Source organism: Cyclospora cayetanensis, unplaced genomic scaffold (assembly GCF_002999335.1).
Source record: "Cyclospora cayetanensis isolate NF1_C8 unplaced genomic scaffold, CcayRef3 CcayRef3_contig_40, whole genome shotgun sequence".
Classification (NCBI taxonomy): domain Eukaryota; phylum Apicomplexa; class Conoidasida; order Eucoccidiorida; family Eimeriidae; genus Cyclospora; species Cyclospora cayetanensis.
Window position 1 is genome coordinate 69725 of NW_020312370.1, and position 18928 is coordinate 88652.

Consider the following 18928-nt stretch of genomic DNA (forward strand, 5'->3'; position numbering starts at 1 on the left):
ATCCAAGGAAAACAAGGGACGGGAAAGAACGGGCAAACGAAACACAGCAAACTCCGGTCTTGGCGGGAACCTAGAAATCTTGAAGACCTAAGTTAGGGGCATTCAAATTTTGAAACTACTTGCATACACAAGAACGTCCACCCGAGGAGTGATCATAACCGGCAGAAACGTGCCGAATTCTCAGAAGACGATTGCACACAGGGAATATAAGCGAGGGAATCATGTCAGATCGTCGACATACATATTTAGCTGAAAAAGGCATGCATGCATGAGTCGATGGAACGGAGGCATACGGCAAGGTGCAATGCTATGTACCCAAAGAGTGAAGATCAAGGCAACCAGAAAAAGGCACTAGAGGAGCGAAAGTGTGCGCGCGCGTATGTGTGTATGCATGTGTGTGTTGATCAGCACGCCCGTGCTGCTTGCGTATTCTTCACACCGTTTTTGCTATGCAGCACTGCGGGCCGCTGCCTTCACTTATCGTGGTTTGCATTCATTTATTCACGCCTATCCAAAGTCCCAGCTCTTCTTTCTGAGAGGGCGACTGGTGTGCGTGTGCTTAGTTGGTTAACTGTGAACGCTGCATCTCTAGTTGCCTACACAGATGTATTCAGAGGCGAGCCTTGGGAGTACCGTGCAACAGACATGCTAGCGGGAGACATCAACACATCCAGGGTGACTACACTCTGCGTTTTACGTGTGCGGCGTCTGTGTCGGCATGCAGCGTGTTATCGTTTCGGTGTATTTATTTCCTTGTTCTCCGTATGGGTGGCTCCTCCGGTTCCTTCTACTATGCGATGACGGGTACACTTCTGAAAGGGCCCTTCTCGATGTCTAGCTGTTCCTTTTTTCCGTGCCTACGTGCCCCCATTTCATTTTTCTCCAGAGTCTCTCTATGTATTCTAAGACTCCGATAAGTTCCATGTCTCTCTCGCATCTGCCCAGGCGTCTCTTTCTTGCGTTAGTAGAAAGGCAGAGTCGAGCACGTCTTCTCTACGAAACCGTCTCTTCAATGCGTCTTTCCTAGCTTCCGGCGGACGCTCGAGGGCATCTGACACCGGTCCAGCCGCGGTACGTCCAGAGTGCATATAGTGCAGTGTACAGTTTACGCTAAAACCCTAAATGTGAAAGCCACTGCTTGATCTTAAGCACGTGCAAACCCTTAACCTCCACCGTGCCGCACCTCTCTCGGACAGGGGCCTCGCATATAGCCATCAGATCTTTTTTCAGGGCCTGCGCATCCACACATTCAGGGTTCGATTTCCAACAAAATCAAGCCTTGAAGAAAATCCATTTGAAACGATCTTGCGTAGATGACTCAACTGCAAACGGAAGGCTGGAGAGGGAAGTAGGCAAGGCACAGGAAGAGGCCCTAAAATGCAGTCCGTAGCAAGACTGGCATCTTACAGTTATATCTCCCATTGCGTGGCGGATTATCGTGGTTACGGCGGTTCCGTGTTTTCTTATGCGGGAGTAAACTGGCAAATTACCAGATGGGGTGCGCAACACCTGCAGATACGCCCATAGCAACAGGCGAAGTCACACAGAGATATATATCCCGGTAGAAAAAGCCTGGGCAAGGGAGTTCAGAAAAAAAGATGCGATCGAAGAGCTAAAGCTGCTGTGGACCCCGAATATCTTCGCGCCGCTAATGGGCATGCCTCCGCTCAGACAAACGCTCACCTTAAAGGGGATACCGGAAGTATCTTTGCCACCGGTCCGACGGAATTTCACCTCCACGAGACATCTGATGCTCTGCGCACTGTGCAGTGGCTGCCAGCAGTCCCTACCAGGCACTGCCTGGGCAACAGAGAGAGCAGAGGACCAAGGAGAGGCACGGGGGAGAAAAGAAGGAGAAAATGAAGAGGGGCAACGCGAAGCACCGAGGAGGTTTGAATATGGCGTGCGCAGGGCACAAGCACCACCATTCGTCGGAAACCTAGAGAATCCGGAGAAGAAAGAAGGTGGCGAGGGCCTCCTCATACAGGGAGCAGATACTGTATACTTAAGAGGATGTTCAAACGCCTCGAAGCGGACTTCAGATGACGCTGAACAGCCATGCCGCGCCAGGATACTGTAGCGAAGCTCAGCTGCTGCCCTTTGGGCGGGGGGGAACCCCCCAATACGGCAGAGGGTGGCCCTCATGTAAAACGCGGGGTTATGGCAAAACAACCTGCATTCTCGGGGAGCTGGAAGGGGCACTCAAAACTTTAGGCCTAATGTCTACGATACAACGTGCACGTTTTGCCGCTTCACTCGCAAGTTCAGGATTTCCTACGAATTCGACGGCTGGGTGGCGGAGCAGAGTCTCTGGAGAATCGACGAAACACCTTCGAGGCAGTCGAGCGACGGACGTGTTGAAGTCATGATGAGGATTCCTTGAATTTTAAGCAATTGTGGCCAGAGCAGACCATCTAGCCTCCAACATTGCTCTTCTGGCCATGGTGGTGGTCAGCGGAGTGAGCGGAGTGCTCCTGGATGGGGCTTCTTCGCATGCAGTCCCTGACTTTTTTGGGAGTAATGTAACAGAGGTACGCTAGGCATCTGCACAGTTTGCGTGGCTCTTCAGAGGAAAATATTTTTCAAACTGTTTGACGATTGGGTGTGAAGGAGAGTCCTGCTTCTATGGCCACTTGCATCTAGCCAGCAACAAATCAGCTGCCATCGCCTTGGGTGAGCACATCGCACGCATGTCATTGCAATTCGTCGAGCTTTAAGCCCTCAACCAAGAGAAGCTATGGAATGCTGTGACACGTCAAGAAACCTTTCCGCAGCAGCTACAATACTACGGTGGCTTGATGAAGATTCATTGCACTATTGACCTCAGAATCTGGTGTCTGCAAAAATTTTCTATTGAAGTAACACTCGGGATCACCCCATATCACAGCAACTTTGTTCGGTGTAGGTAACTAAGCCACTACTATTGCAACAATCTATCAGAAGTCCCTTTGGGGAGTCACCTACCTGTTCACGCAACACGCACTCACCAGAAAGTTCTGGAGTCTTTTTCAAAACAATACCTGCTCACCCCTAACGGCGCCCCTCTAAGTCACCCCCATGGACAAAAAAGGGAAGGCTAGGGTGCACGTTGCTGCACGCTCTTTGAATTCCAAATATTCACACATAGTTGTACATAGCATCTATTACACACACACAGACACACACAACAAAACATTGAGTCTTCTGATTCCGAGGAAGTAGTGCTCTGCAATAAACTAGACGTACATACAGACAAGAACTTTGTCAACTCTCCATGCTTTCTTACCTGTACATACCTTACCTAGTGTAAAGGCTCGAAGTGCAGCGAATCCCGGTGCATCTCCCCTGCATTATTTCAAAGCAAATGCCCGCTTGCTTCGTACCTGTCATTGAGAACAACTGCGTGCCAGAGAGCGAGAGAGTTTCCGCCCTGTCACCACTACCCAGACACCCCAAAACAGTGCGTATCTGAATGCGAAGTGTGCGTATTCCAGTACGGAGACTTAAAAGAAGAAAAAGACTAACACACCAACCAACATGAACAAGGGAGCAAGCCAGCACGGCTTCGGCGGCGCGATAGCTCGCTGTTTTTGGAGCCCTGAAATGTGTGAGCCTCCTGCTTGAGGCAGCCGAAGGCAGGGAAAATGTGTAGAGAGAATCGAAATGCAAATCAGTAGAAATTGCCTCTGCCCCCCTCAAGGACAGTGCAATGTTGTGCGATCTTCCATACTATTACCGAAATTTCGTCTCATTCATATGTTTGCTTGGATCGCGGCTCCTTTGACTAATAAGCTTTGGAATCGCAGCCTATGAGCTCTATAGAAGAGGCTAGTATCGCAGCAAAGGCACATCTGGGCCGCCCGATAGTGCGCTTGATTTTTTCGTACAAGGTGCAGTGACGTAGCGGTAGGTGCTATTCCCCCTCAGCAGGCTATAGATTCAAAAACGCCATACTATTGTTCGCAATTTTTATCGCTTCACCGAAACCAATCAGCGCTATTCAGTGCCGAATCAAGACACCTTTTACGTTGTGATGGACATGAAAAAGCATGCTGCCACTGTTTAACTGGATGCCATTTTGCTGTCCGGGCTGAGCAATAGTCTGTAATATACCATGGCTTTGATAAATCTAAAACTCTTCGCTGAATTGGGTGCCCGGTGTGGCACATCTATGCAATGAAGCGTAGCATTTAGGGGCATCACTAATGTGGTCGCGAATGCGCTATCGCAATGCCTCAGGGGTTCATTACTGTGCATCACAACCGCTCTTGTGTAGTAGGCTCCAGGGCCGCTTCTGAAATCGCATGCCTGTTATGCATCTACCCCCATCCATAACTATAATGGTACAAGTGCGAAGCACAAACAACGTGAGAGTGGCTTGCTGAGGTTCAAACAACGCCAGGACTTCATCGGTTCCACATTCTGACTTCACCCTGCAATGCCGTTCTATGCAAAACACATGATTCAGTATTTCGAAACGATGGCGTGGTTCACTCTACAAGGGAAACAAGGTCCTTCTGGTGGCCTAGGATGCGTCTTCCAGCAGAGGAGGAAGCACTTCCATGGGCAGATTCATAGAAGCTAATGCAGCGCAGTATTCCCCGGTGTACTACAAAGCCATTTAGTTCCTAAAGTGCTTTTGACTAACCCAACTACAAATTACTTTTGGACTGCTGGAGGTCAAGGGTCAAGAATTCATCTATGTAGGTTTTGACAGACTCAGCAAATGTGCTCATTTTATCCTCTGCTCCAGTTCGTTCACGTCCCAGCAAGTCGCTCAATTAATCTTAACACGCATTTTAGAGCTCCAGGAAAATCATGTAAGTATTACTATGAACAGGCGTTCGAAGTTCCTATGTGCATTGTAGCATGCTCCATGACGGCGAGTAGACAATGGCCAACATTTTATCACTGCGAACGACCCTGAAGCAGAACGGCACACAAAGCCCACTCAGTGTACTTGCGGCTCTATGATTACAAAAGTCAACTTCTTGGTTTGGGTATATTCTGTGTGCTCGGCGGGCTCATGATACCACAGCACACTCGTCCACCCGCTATCACCCTCCGTTGTCTTCTCTGGCCATTTCCCCTCCGATCCAGGCTGCACTTGGTGGTGTGGGATCATCACCCATCTATGGCTATTTGACTCAGAAAACAGCTGGTCAGTGCATGCGAATCTTTGCGCAAAGCGCAAGAGAGATTAGCACGAACATACGGAAGGCGTCGGCCTGGTGTGTTCTTCTGGTGGTGGTGGTAGGTCAGCACGTTCTGCAAGGTGCAGCGGAAGACCGCCAAGCAAAGATATTTGTGGCCAGGTGGCTAGGACCACATGCCATCCTCTCACGAATCAATGTTCTTTTCCGGCTTTTTTTTCCCTAAAATTGGAGGTTCCACAGAACTATGAATATTGGCCTCCGAAACAAAAATTCCGAACTGCCTGGATATTTGCTGACTTCTCCACGCAGGCATATGACTTCTGTGGGAGTGGAAGGGTGGCGTCCTAAATGTGACGGGTTATAGGACTCCTTAGGGGGATTTTTGGTGAAGTGGGGTGGGTAACGTCAAGCTCAGTGGCTGCCAGAAGAGCCCTTACAAGCTCTGTTGTCTGATGCAGAATGCAGGCTGTTTGTTTAGCTTACAGCACTAGTCACCATGGACGGTTCCCCACAGGTCTTGGTAAGTGTCCTACCCCGAAGGAGGTTCTGCCCGATATAGCGGCCTTCATTTGTAAATACTGCCTGTGTGTTCTCCGCTCTCAAATTTGTACCCAGGCACTTCCAGGTATCTTGGCCCAACGATACTCCCAATGTGTCTTTTCAGGACTAGAGATGAACTGTGCTGCATTCACTGGCTCCACTTGCTTGCAGAGACTTCTCGGTGAGGCGCGGAGGCTATTCTGTATTAGCATGGATTTTGAATTCCCTCTACACATTTTCCCTGCCTTCGGCTGCCTCAAGCAGGAGGCTCACACGTTTCAGGGCTCCAAAAACAGCGAGCTGTCGCGCCGCCGAGGCCGTGCTGGCTTGCTCCCTTGTTCATGTTGGTTGGTGTGTTAGTCTTTTTCTTCTTTTAAGTCTCCGTACTGGAATACGCACACTTCGCATTCAGATACGCACTGTTTTGGGGTGTCTGGGTAGTGGTGACAGGGCGGAAACTCTCTCGCTCTCTGGCACGCAGTTGTTCTCAATGACAGGTACGAAGCAAGCGGGCATTTGCTTTGAAATAATGCAGGGGAGGTGCACCGGGATTCGCTGCACTTCGAGCCTTTACACTAGGTAAGGTATGTACAGGTAAGAAAGCGTGGAGAGTTGACAAAGTTCTTGTCTGTATGTACGTCTAGTTTATTGCAGAGCACTACTTCCTCGGAATCAGAAGACTCAATGTTTTGTTGTGTCTGTGTGTGTGTGTGTGTGTGTGTGTGCAATAGATGCTATGAACAACTATGTGTGAATGTTTGGAATTCAAAGAGCGTGCAGCAACGTGCACCCTAGCCTTCCCTCTTTTGTCCATGGGGGTAACAGAGAGGGGCGCCGTTAGGGGTGAGCAGGTAGTGTTTTGAAAAACTCAAAACTTTGTATTTAGTATGTGTTGATCCGAGATTCAAAGATGTATATACATGCTGAAGATTAAACATTACGAGCATTCCACCCCGTGTACAGCAAGCGGATGAGGGGATAACAGCTTTGCCGAACCATGCAGCGTCACACCTGGAACGTCCTCCTTACTGACCTCGAAGGGCCACAGGCTCTTCACAGTTCTTCCTACAAATTGTCAAATTGAAGCTTGACAATGCTGATTATTTGAGCCTAAAAAGACATTCTTGCAAATAGCAGGAAGGTGTTGATTCAGTTATCACGAGTACTGCTTGGCACTCAGTGCGCCTACCAAGAACAAGAATCCAGAGGCAGAAAATGCCCCGTGTAGATGTGCCCATGGAAGGACCTTGCGCAGTGAGTACAGTTATTTGAAATTGAGTGAGTGGTTTTGGAATAAGTTGATTGGTGAAGGACGATACAAGTTTCCCGGCACTTAGGGGGAGATCCACGTCCCTCCTCGGTGCGTTGGTTTTTTTCGTCAGCGGTTCTGGTCCGGGAACTGCGGTTGCCGTGTAGCTTCCCCGCCTCCGGAAGTGCACCGTCTAATCTTTTTAATACCACGAAAACTTGGGCCCAGAAAAGCTTTAGGATTGCTAGTAAAAGTTTACAGAGGACAGCTCAAGAAGAGCCGCCCTGTCGGCTCTCCGGGCAGCTGCGAGACCGGCAAGCCTTCTCCTACCCGCTGGAAAGCCTCCGCGGCGGCGCTGTCAATGGACGCGGCCGTTGCAGTGCGGCGTATCTTCTTATTTTGCGAGAAGTTTTGAAAGCCTTGAGTCAGATTAAGCATTCGCGCGCTGCACGAAGCATTTGAGTTTGATTAATCCTTCACACACGCCGCACGAAGCAATTTCACAATGATGCGGGTCACCTGCTTGTTGGCCGTCGAGGCGGCCGTGCTCTTCGAGTTGCTGTCTCCGGCGGCAGCGATTAGCGTCAAACCCGCCGGCCTCCTGGGGCCCCTGAGGGGCCCCAATGCGTCACAGTCTTCGTTCGTAGAGGCATCTAATAACCCTGCTGATTCGGATGAGGATGGCAACGGCCCTCCCACACCCCCAGGGGGGGCGGTCGGGGGTCCAACGCCCCCCTCTAGCGTTCCGAGTCTACGGAGTTACTTCGAGGGACTGGGTGGAGGTGCGCCTCAGCCCGCTCCGGCGCAACCACCGGCTCCATCCCCAGGCCCAGCCCCTGCCGTAGGACTCTTAGGCCGTCGCGCACTAGGCCCACTAGTCGGCTCGGTGGTGCGAGATATAGAGCAGAGGGAGCAAGATCGTCGATCAGCAGAGGGACCGCCGAATGTACCAAGAACTCCGGGAAGGGGCGAACAGGTCAGACAGAGGATACATGGTCTTGTAGAAGCGGGACCCAAGGACGAGAAAACGCGCAGAGAGATAGTTCTGAAGGAGTATATGGAAAGACCAGACGTACAGCAGAAGAAAGAAGAGCTAAATAAAGATGCGGAAAAAAGGCGCTTGCGTATAGGAGATTGGATTAAACAGCATAAGTCTAAGGGGCTGTAAGCTTGAAAAGCGACATCCCCTCCTCCTCAGTGCAAAGGACAGCAAATCAAACGTTGACATGCAGGGGAGCTCAGCACTGATCGGAAGCTGCTTCTAGCAAGATCTTTCTCTGGGGCAACAGCATGGGTCTCTTTTTCGAGTTCTGTGGATGGTGGGTGGCTCCGCATGGCTCCCAAAGGGAAAACAGTTTCGCAAAGGCTAGTCATAATGTAAAGTAGGGTCGTCTGATTCGAGCTATCTGGCTTCACGAGGCCTAACGTATGCATACAGTCTATGCATACGTACACCTCTCGCGAAGAATTGGAAGAGTGCTTGCACCACCGCACTTGTCACAAATCAAGCAGCGCTTCGAATCTCGAAACACTACTTTTTGCTGTAAATCTGTTTTTTAAACATGTGGTTTGAGATGAATTTCAGAATACGTAGGAAGGGGCAGTGAGGCTTTAGATGCTAGTGCGCTACTCGGGGAACCGAATAGGAGGCGGATGGCAGAGCAGGGGCCAGCCACCGTTAAGGCCTTTCTGCCGAAGAGTAGAGGCAATGTTAAAGGCCACGAGGCATTGAGTTTAAGAGTTTTGCAGACTAGAGTCGCGCAACACCTGGTGCGACTGTGCAGCACTTGCTGCTGAAGACGCGTCTTTGCGTTTGCAAGGTCCTCTAGTAGCTGAGAGACGGCCAGGGTAGCTGTCGTAGCAGCATAAATTCAGAAGACGAGGCGACCGTCCTCTGTGGATGTGTGCGGCAGCAGCAAATTCACGAAGCTGCCCGCCGCTGCTCTCTCGAGGAAGTCTATCTGCGGCAGAGGGAGAAAAGACAGGTTGAGAGGCAGACGACATACACAAGCGACGGCAAGCCACGTCTGCGCAAGCTATGCAATGAGGCCACGTTGATGCACGGGATGCATGCATGGAATGCTCGGAGTAGCGAAGAGCAGCGAGTTCGACAGAGGGCGCAGACCCACTGCACCTCCCCGCGGCGGCAAAATGCACAAGCATAACGGCACAGAGGAGTTTTCCAGATAAGCAGATCGCAGAGAGACACCGAGGAGGACATGGGAGTGCTGTCAACTCTTCTGCAGATACACATAGGGGAGGACAGGGGAGAGGGAGGAGTCACGTTCAGCGTGCCTTTTGCCATGCAACCCATCCCTTGTCTCTAACGAGCTTGGCGTCCTCAGGCCCCACATAATGCGGATCCATGATCAAGTACTGCACGTCTCCTGTGAGACGCAGACATCCCTCCACCACAAGAGAAAAGCAACGAGATAGAGCGCGCACGGAGGAAAGAGACTGCAGCCTCGAAACGAAAAAATTCCACGATAGGCAGTGGTGAACCGGCGTCCTCCCCCACTCCACGAAGAGAGAGGTGCCACGAGTAATGCCAACACACACACACACTTTAGAGGGCTGCTGAAGAACGAGACGCAGGGAAACTAAGGAGCGCAATAGACGTAGCACTCAACAGGAGAGAAAACGCATGCCGAGACAAGCTTAAGCGCATGCATAAGCGAGGAGTCTGGAGAAACTTGGAAAGGAAGGCATTCCAGTTCCACTGCAGTGTATGTGTGTATGTGTGTGTTTGTGTATGCTGCTGCAAAATCGTTGCCGATATCAGCTCTGTCTGACGTGTGTCTAAATCTTGTGCAACTCCGAGGAGGAGATAGGCGAACTGTCCGACACCCATAATGACTGGAGTTTGTTGCCTCGCAAAGTGCGCCAAAAGGAGGCCCATGTAAGCCTCAATCTCCTCCATGTGCTGCAGGTATATCACGCGGCAGCCGAACTCTAAGTACCAGTTGAGCACGTATTGCGCCTCTATGGTACCAATCCATCGGGGAGATCCAACCTGCAAAGCAAAAAGAGGTGGGGGCAAGGGGGAACCCAACATTTATCCGTTCCGTGTCACAGCGGCTTGGCAGTCGCGACAGGGTGTCTGTCTGTACACCTGAATCCGGCTACCACTGGCCATAGTAACATGTGGCGCATGGCATGGAAGCCCCTCAGTCAGCTAGTTTTCACGGAAAAAGCGTTATAAATTGCACGACGGAGATATACGGCCAGAAGATAAAAAGAAATTAAACACGCCGCGTCATCAACAGTCCAAGGAAGGCGGACAGGGCTAAGATTAAGGTGCAACACTAGAGTAAAGACATATGCTCCAAGAAACACAAAATGAGGGGCCTGGAAGGTGGGGCAAGAGCTAACCTGTAGATCACTGAATGCATCATCATTATCCTTGAGAAGCTTTTGGATATCCCAGTGTGTAGGAACCGGCTAAAAGAAGAAGCGCAGCGAAAAACGTATTTCTATGGTCTGTCGCCCTCCGTCTGTCTCTCGCATCCTTTCATGCGCTGTTACCCCGACAGATCTGTGTGAACTCCTTCTCTTTTTGATTCGCCCTTTCTTGTGTTTCCTAAGAGGAATGCATCCGATTCCTTTCAATGCAACCCTAGTCGCACCCCGTGCTATACCGCAGATGCATGTATCTCCTCTGCTTCTTTTTGCCACTTTTCGCTCTACGACTCTCTCTGACCCCCTTGTCGCTTCACTCTTCCCCCCTCCCCTACCTCCCTTCCTTCCCACCTACCCATCAGTTTGCCCCCACATCGGTCTGAGACAAGGCCTGCGCTTCTCTCGATGCAGCGCCTCTGCGTTTCATGCTTCAAACTCCCACCTAATATCCTGTTTTCTGCACTCGCTCGCTGCCTCTACATGCACTTGCTTGCATGTCTCTGGTGAACTCCCCACCGCAACCCCCCTTTCCCCCCTCCCCCGCCTTCTCTTCCACAGCCCTTCTCCGTCAGACGACAATGTCGTTCAGTTCAACTCTCCCTGCCTTTTGCTGCCAGAGCACTTCCCCCGCTCCCACTTACTCGCGTGGTGTAGCCTTGCCTCAAGAACCAGGAGCACACCGTGCGCAGGGAGCAGTAACAACAACCCCACCCTTCATCTTTCATGCTGTCCTGCGGCGCAGCAAAGCGAGTGCCAGGCGAGGAGACAGACGTGCGCAGAGGGCCAGCAACAGTGGGAGAAAGAGAGAGGCGGCGCGTTGGAGGAGGAGAAGGATAGCAGCCAGAGGAACACGCAGCAACAGCAGAAAAAGCGAAATCCTTGCAGATAAAGTGTCTCTTGAGCACACCGGGCAGGAGGTGCAAGCGTTATGAGCGACGAACGGCACGAGCCACCGGGAAACACACAAATCCCAAAAGGAAAAACAGCTATCGACAAGCCCAAACACACAGGCCGATCTGAACTCTCGCGTACTTGCATGTAATGGTAATAATCGCAAAGGCCTCGCACAAGGCTGACACGAGCGCGGCGGAAAACCTTCGGTCCTGCCGAGAGGGCAAGATGAGGCTGTGAGCGCAGAAACAGCAGCAGCGACAGTCAGAGAAAACGGCTTTTGAGGCTTTTGATTGCGTCTTATTCAAGTGTTTCTTCGATTCTGCAAAGAATCCTGAAAAATCGCACCGAGACGAGTTTGCTGTTGCCGCTACTGCCCTTGCCATGCAGCACGCGCTGCTGTGCAACAAAGAAAGGCAGCAGCTCCCGCGCGCAGCAGAAGTCGAGCCACTGGGTGCGAAGAGCTGCAGCAGCGCATCACATCACCACACAAGGCCCCTCCCCTTCTACTCCCTCCCCGCAAAGAAATACAACCGATACAGCCATCCCTGATCTGGCATGCAAAACACCTCCTCGTTGTTGCGCCCTCTCTAAAAGGTGTGCAGTTCTGCGGGAAACACAGCGCTTCTGCCTCCTCAGCTGCTGCTGCGATCGCGTACTTGGCAGTTCAGTGCTGCATGCCGTGAGGGGAAGGGCATAATGGCAGGGGAGAAAGGAGCAGAAAGAGACAGAGAAGTGTGGGGCCATACAGTCCGCGAGCAGCAGAGAGTGCACGAGAAAAGGCTGCGTTGCATATGCCCCCTTCTTCAGCGTGCCGCCACCATCAGAAGCATCTGCATTCGCAGTTGCGGCGGCTGCTGCTGCCATCTGAGACAAGGCCCCTCCAAGGAAGCGGAGCTGCAGCAGCAGCGCATGCAGGAGCGAATCTGCTGCCGCCTGTTGCTGGGTGTCTCTCCGCAGCAGCAAACACACATCGCACGCTATGAGGCAGGTGCTCTCACTTCCGCAAGCTGTGACGGCTGCTCGCTGTTCAGCCACCCGGGCGTGCTGCGACACAGACACGTCACGCTGCTGCTTTTCTGCTTCTTCGATTCCGCGTAAAGACGCCTCAGGATAAACGACTGCCGAACCAGGCATCAAGGCTTGCTCCGAATCGCCTCCTGCGGCAGGTGCTGCAGCAGCAGCGCAAATTAGGGAGGCACCGACTGCCGCTGCTGTGCAGCTGCTGAGTCTGCGCGCTGCTGGAATATGCATCGTCAGCTCCTTCAGAGGCAGCGGCAGCTCCTCCTCTTGAGAATCGTCCTGCTGGCAGAAGGCGTGCTGGAAGTGCTGCTGCTGTACAGCGAACTCGGAGCACTCACTGGCAACAGTCCCCCTGTGGCTGCGGCTATTCGCGCTGCTGCCTTCGCACTGCTTCTGTCTTGCAGCTTTCTTTGCAGCGGAGAAGGCTGCTCCTAGCGTAGCTGTCGCAGCTGCCGCAGCGGTGCCGCCAGAGTTGCTACCCCGCGATGCAGCCACTGGAGCCAGCCACTCCCCATTTGGCAAACGAAAGAAAAGAGCATCTTCCTGCAGCAGCTGCTGCGTCTGCATCTGCAGCTGCTGCAGCAGCTCCTCCGCTGCAGCAGGAGCGAGAGAGGGCAGCAGCAACCCCTTGCTGCAACAGCACGCAGCGATTTGCTGCTGCTGCAGACACCCCGCCGCTGCTTCAGCAGAGAGCATCAGCTGCAGTGGCAGCCGCGAATGCAGCAAATACCATCCTCTGGTGCTTTGCCACTTGACCAGCACATCCCCCACTTGAACTCGTATTCGCTGTGCTTCTAAGGCACCCTCCTCCGCTGCTCCTCCTGCAGCCGCTGCCGAAGATCCCGCGCGCGAAAGATCGAACGCTGCAAACTGGGAAGCAAGTACATCTTCCTGTGTATGCTGCAATGGCTCCTTTGGAGCATCAGCCGCTACTGCGACAAAACAAACCTTATCGTGTCTGCCGAGGCAGCTGCTGCCGCTGGCAGTATTGCAAAAATCGGGTATGCCTTCATCTTCATCAACTGCCTTTAGGGTATTCTCTATCGCCGTATTTAGCGCAGACGCAAGCTGATACAATGGACGGAGCCTGTCCTCCTGTTGCTCCTCTTGTTTTTGTTTTTGTTGCTGCTCCTCTTGTTTTTGTTTTTGTTGCTGCTCCTCTTGCTTTTGTTTTTGCTGCTGCTCCTCTTGTTTTTGCTGCTGCAGCGGCACGGGTGTCCATACACCCAAGATATCTACACCTAAGGGGAGAGCTGCTCTAACGCTGCGGATGTCTTTCACCAAGAGGCTGTGATGCGCTGCTGCTGCAGCGGCGAGACGCTGCAGCAGCAGCGAAGGAAATTCCTTCTCCCGATGTTGGTGCTCCTGCTTGACTTCAGCCTCAACGGCAGCGGAGAACTCCCGCAACTTGAAGCACGATACGATGGTCGCTCTCTTGGCTGGCTGCAGCTTCTGCTGCGCCTTCTGAGGTTGCTTTGTTGCTGCCGCAGCACCTTCTTCAATGACTCCCGCTAGCACAGCCACGCAGCACCTGCCGAGAGAAGCTCTTACCTTGGCTGTAGACTCCGCTGAGGTTCGGCAATGGGTGCAGCCGCAAGCCTCGCCTCCGCTGTTGCTGCTGCTGCTGTTGCTGATTTCTGCAGCAGCAAACTCCTGAGCGTGCTGCTGCAACAGGGAAGCCACGCCATCGTGTAGCAACACCTCCTCGACTTCCATGGTGTTGCTGTTGCCTGCCGACGTTCTAGCTCTCAATGCTGCTGCTGAGTCTTTGAGGCAGTGTCACTCAGGCTGTACTGTTCACCTGCTGCAGTCGCGATGTCTCCTTGCAGACAGAGCGCAGCTACAGCCAGTCCCCCGATGCTCTTGAGGGTGAAATGCCGTTTCTGTCTCAATGCGCGGCGCCTGCTTGCCCACGGTGGCTTCTTCTTCCGGCTGCAGAGAGCAGCTCTAGCCGCATGCTGTCTGCCAACGGAAGCCTTGGGTACGGCGTGTCGCTACCGTTGTTGTGGCTAGAGCTGCTCTTGTCAACGCGTGCAACTGCGAAAGAAATGGCAAGCAGAGAGAAATTGAATTACAAGATCAAAGTATCTCCAACAACACTTAGATGCATGCAGCAGCGCCGCAGCGCGTGGGTGTCATCACTGCAGCCACCAGGGGGGTGGACCAGCAGGCTCGCTGGTGCCTTTGTGGCTACTGCTGCTCCCCTTTGTACTTTTTTTCTCTCTCTGCGGCGGCTGCAGCCGTTCTCGCGTGTAATTTCCATTGCTTCTGCTGCAGACACCACCCAGAGCAACCCCACGAGCATAAATGCGGCCAGCAACGGCACTTCATGAACGGCGCCGAGGGCGGCAAGCGTTGTAGGGTGCTTCGCTGAATTGTCTTAGCAGATTCCTGCCCGCTAAATCGCGCAGAATCAGCCGCCGTTTCAGCAGCAGGAGCTGCACGTACACCCGAACGCGGCGAAAGCTGCAGCAGCAGAGGACACGCAGGCAGGGGAGTGGCTGGAGTCGCTGCAGAGCAGCTTGGCAACCGCAGTGAAGAATTCTCGACAGATGCATCTCTAGCCTCTCTTCAATGACAGCTCGAACACGCGCAGAATCACCAGGCACGGCAGCGTCAGCCGCAAAAGCGAGAATGGGGTCTCGCCGTCGCTGGCTACCCAAAGACTCAGGGAGCATCTCTCTTCTCCTTCTTCTATACACCCTACAAGTACGCAAGCTGCTGCTGCGGCGAGCGCTTTGCTGTGGCCTGAGCTGTCGTTGAGCTTACTCTTGCAAGCCGGGTGGTTAATGTACGGCGTGCGAGAGCTGTATGTACACCCGGCGGATCGCATAGGTGCCTATTCAGTATTTCTGCAGCGGCAGTGCCACATGCATGGGATACTTCCTATACGCATATCTACTTATCTACTCACTTGCATACACGTACATACACGTATACATAGGTATGTATACACATATGTACATGCACACATGTAAATGCACATATATCTATATATATCTATGTCTGTGTCGATAGGGCATTCCCATGGGGTTGGATGGCAGCCTGCCGCTGCTTCTCCTGAACAAGATATCTTATAAGCAGCAATCGCTCTTGTCGCTCACGTCCCTCCCGTTTAGGTACGAGCGCTCCTCCTGTAGAAGATTTGCGAGTTGCCTTCATGAGGAAAACAACAACAGCACGCGCCGCTGCCGTTTTGCCGCAAAAAGCAGCAGAGGCGTCGCGTTGGAAACTGCCTCTGCTGAAAGTGCTGCCCGTGTGCTACGACGGCTAACGCGTCTCAACTTTTTGTGGAGGATCAGAACCCGTGCGTAGACTCCTGTGTGTTGGATGTGCTGTTCGCTGTTTCCCCGTTGCCTCTGCAGCGTGAAATTGCTGTGGGCTCCCCTGGTGGATGGCTGCTATATAAAGTCTCTAGGCAGAAGGAGGACGTGGCTAATTCCTCTGCAATTCGTTGCGGGATTCCTCATGATATGGGCAGCCAGCAGCCCAGACAGGCTGCAGACGTGGATTGGAGGTGTGTGTGTGTGTGGCATGCAAGTGTGCTGATGGCGACGGGCTGGAAGGGGTTAAGGGGTTTGTCACCATTTTATGGCCCCTAGGAGGGGGAAAGGGGGAAAGAGGGAGGGAAAAGGGAGTGAAATAGGGAGGGAAAAGGGAGTGAAATAGGGAGGGAAAAGGGAGTGAAATAGGGAAAAAGGGAGTGAAATAGGGAGGCCGCTACTGCTGCTGTTGCTGCTACTGCTACTGCTGCTGGTGCTGTTGCTGTTGGAGAGGGGAAAGGAGGGCTGTTTCTGCTGTTACGGCGTGTCTAACAGACAGAAGGGGGATATGAGGGGGGAGGTGGTGTTTTTCGCTGCTGCTGTTGTTGCTTTTTCTTCTCCTGCGTATCCTCCTCCTTGTGCATGCAGCTGGCTGCCCTTTCTGCCGGCCAGACGACAGCAGCGCCTTCACCGCTGCGGCTGCCGACATGCAGCCTTTCCTTTTGCATTGCTTTCTTTGCTGCTGCTGCAGAAGCCCAAGGAGGCGCTGCAGAACCAAATGTGCTCATATTGAGCATCTTTTTCGGATTCTTGTACTTCCTCATGGCCACCCAGGTGCTCTTGCGTACTCCCTCCTAGCTGCTGTTTTAGCAGTCTGCTGCTGTATCTCAAAGCCGCTGCATTCGCTGCTGCTGCTGCATGTCTGTGCATTTGCTGCTGCAGGATATAGCTGTCGATGGCTGGGCGTTGACGCTACTCAGTCCGGAGAACAAAGGGTAAGGCATCATCGCCCCCACTGCGCATGTTTGTCGTGCAGCTGCAGCAGCAGCAGCTGCTGCTGCTGCTGCTAAGTTCTTTGGGGTAATTTCTCGACGCCGGCAGATGATGCAGCAGGGTACCAAAGTGCAACGGACAGCCCTATAGCCTTAGAGCCTTAGAGCCATACGGCATTCTAGCCTTTGAGCCTTATTGCCTTAGAGCCAAATACAGCCTTATAGCCTTAGAGCCAAATACAGCCTTAAAGCCAAATACAGCCTTATAGCCTTTTAGCCTTAGAGCCAAATACAGCCTTAAAGCCCAAAACAGCCTTAGAGCCAAATACAGCCTTAGAGCCAAATACAGCCTTAAAGCCAAATACAGCCTTATTGCCAAATACAGCCTTATAGCCAAATACAGCCTTATAGCCTTGGAGCCGAATACAGCCTTATTGCCAAATACAGCCTAATAGCCAAATACAGCCTTAGAGCCTTAGAGCCAAATACAGCCTTATAGCCATACAGCCATATAGCCTTATAGCCTTAGAGCCAACTACAGCCTTAGAGCCAACTACAGCCTTATAGCCAAATACAGCCTTATAGCCAAATACAGCCTTATAGCCAAATACAGCCTTATCGCCTTAGAGCCAAATACAGCCTTATAGCCTGACGCTCCCCTCCAATTTTTCTGGTGCCACAGCTGTTGTTTTTCAGCCTCGCCTCGACTTGCAACGTTGTGGGCCAGACATTGGGGTATTGTTTTTCTTACGCCGGATTTTTAGCGCTGAATGATCCCAACTTCTCTCGTCGCTTCCTCAACATGGAGCGTTCAGACGGAAAGGGTGCCGTTGACCTCCCCGCCTTTATTTCGTCCGTCCAGCTGTGTCTGCTGCTGCTGCCACCGTTGTTGCTGCTGCTGCTACCGTTGTTGCTGCTGCTGCCACCGTTGTTGCTGCTGCTGCTACCGTCGTTGTTGCTGCTGCTACCGTTGTTGCTGCTGCTGCTACCGTTGTTGCTGCTGCTGCTACCGTTGTTGTTGCTGCTGCTACCGTTGTTGTTGCTGCTGCTACCGTTGTTGTTGCTGCTGCTACCGTTGTTGCTGCTGCTGCTACCGTCGTTGTTGCTGCTGCTACCGTTGTTGTTGCTGCTGCTACCGTTGTTGTTGCTGCTGCTACCGTTGTTGCTGCTGCTACCGTTGTTGCTGCTGCTGCTACCGTTGTTGTTGCTGCTGCTACCGTTGTTGTTGCTGCTGCTACCGTTGTTGTTGCTGCTGCTGCCGCTGCTAGCATTGCTGCTACCGTTGTTGCTACCAGTGCTGCTACTACCATTGCTGCTGCTGCTGCTACCGTTGTTGTTGCTGCTGCTACTACCACTGCTGCTGGTGCTACCGTTGCTGCTGCTACTACCATTGCTGCTGGTGCTACCGTTGCTGCCGCCGCTGCTAGCATTGCTGCTGCTACTACCATTGCTGCTGCTACTACCATTGCTGCTGCTGCTACCGTTGCTGCTGCTACTACCATTGCTGCTGCTGCTACTACCATTGCTACTAGCATTGCTGCAGCTGATGTTACTGCGCATGCGTTGTTGCTGCATTGGCTCTTGGTTTGGAGGCTGCCATCGCCGTGGCTTCAGCGCGCCTCGTGCTCTTGCTGCGGGGTGTCTCGCGCGTGTGTGCTGCTGCCCGTGTGTTTTTCAAAAGGTGCGCTGCCTCAGGGATGCTGCCTCTTCTTCCGTGTTGCTGTGCTGTTGCGGTTGCAGATTCTGGGGGTGGGTGTTTGTTGTGACAACGACGGTGGTTCTATTGTTTTTCAAGGAGACTGAAAACGAGACACTCCCGAGGCGGGAGGCCCCCCAGGGGCCCCACACCCCTCATGTGGAGGCGACAAATTATGTTGGTCCCATCAGCGGCAGAGAAGAAATGCATTTCTTCGCAGACGACGTGCTCGCGCAGGCTGGAGGCGATACTGGGTAAGGCCAAGCAAGATCCAAAGTGTTGAGTCGTGCATGCATGCAGCAGCGCCTCAGTGAAACGCGATCGCGCACCCATGCTGGCATGCCCTTCACAGCTTATGTCTGCTGGGGTGTGCCTGTGTGCAAGGGGAAAAATGCAGCGTTCATGTAACTGCGCCCTCCCTCAATCGTGTCCACCAAAGAATTCCCCCCCTTCACCCATGACTTCCTCTCAGGCTTTGCAGCCTTTCATGTGTGTCTGTGTACGTGTATGTGTGTCTGTGTGTATGTATCTTGATGTGTCTGTGTGTATGTATCTTGGTGTGTGTATATGTGTGTGTATATGTGTGTGTATGTGTATGTGTATGTGCATATATATATATATGTGTGTCTGTGTATGTGTATATGTGTGTGTATGTGCATATATATACATGTATGTGTGTGTGTCTGTATATGTGCGTGTCTGTGTATGTATATGTGCGTGTCTGTGTATGTGTATATGTG

General features: G+C 52.5%; 3 protein-coding genes across 3 annotated transcripts; 1 reads left to right on the plus strand and 2 right to left on the minus strand.

Moving 5' to 3' along the window:
• Window positions 1–7432: 7432 nt before the first annotated feature.
• LOC34623728 lies at window positions 7433–8092 on the plus strand. Its single transcript, XM_026334361.1, has 2 exons — window positions 7433–7646; window positions 7752–8092. The coding sequence occupies exons 1-2, from the start codon at window positions 7433–7435 to the stop codon at window positions 8090–8092; spliced, it is 555 nt and encodes a 184-aa protein (XP_026190146.1).
• Window positions 8093–8795: 703 nt separating this feature from the next.
• On the minus strand, window positions 8796–13953 carry LOC34623727. Its single transcript, XM_026334362.1, has 6 exons — window positions 11701–13953; window positions 11356–11448; window positions 10297–10365; window positions 9718–9937; window positions 8950–9161; window positions 8796–8885 (listed from the first exon to the last, which is right to left on the minus strand). Exons 1-6 carry the CDS (start codon window positions 13951–13953, stop codon window positions 8796–8798), a joined length of 2937 nt encoding a protein of 978 aa, XP_026190147.1.
• Window positions 13954–17471: 3518 nt separating this feature from the next.
• Window positions 17472–18521, minus strand: LOC113146578 (putative uncharacterized protein DDB_G0274435; the record flags this gene model as incomplete). The annotated part of the gene is given in 5 exon segments (XM_026334363.1): window positions 17472–17699; window positions 17743–17751; window positions 18051–18117; window positions 18219–18291; window positions 18518–18521. Coding segments are annotated over 5 exon segments (381 nt in total), but the record flags the coding sequence as incomplete, so codon positions are not given.
• Window positions 18522–18928: the final 407 nt, after the last annotated feature.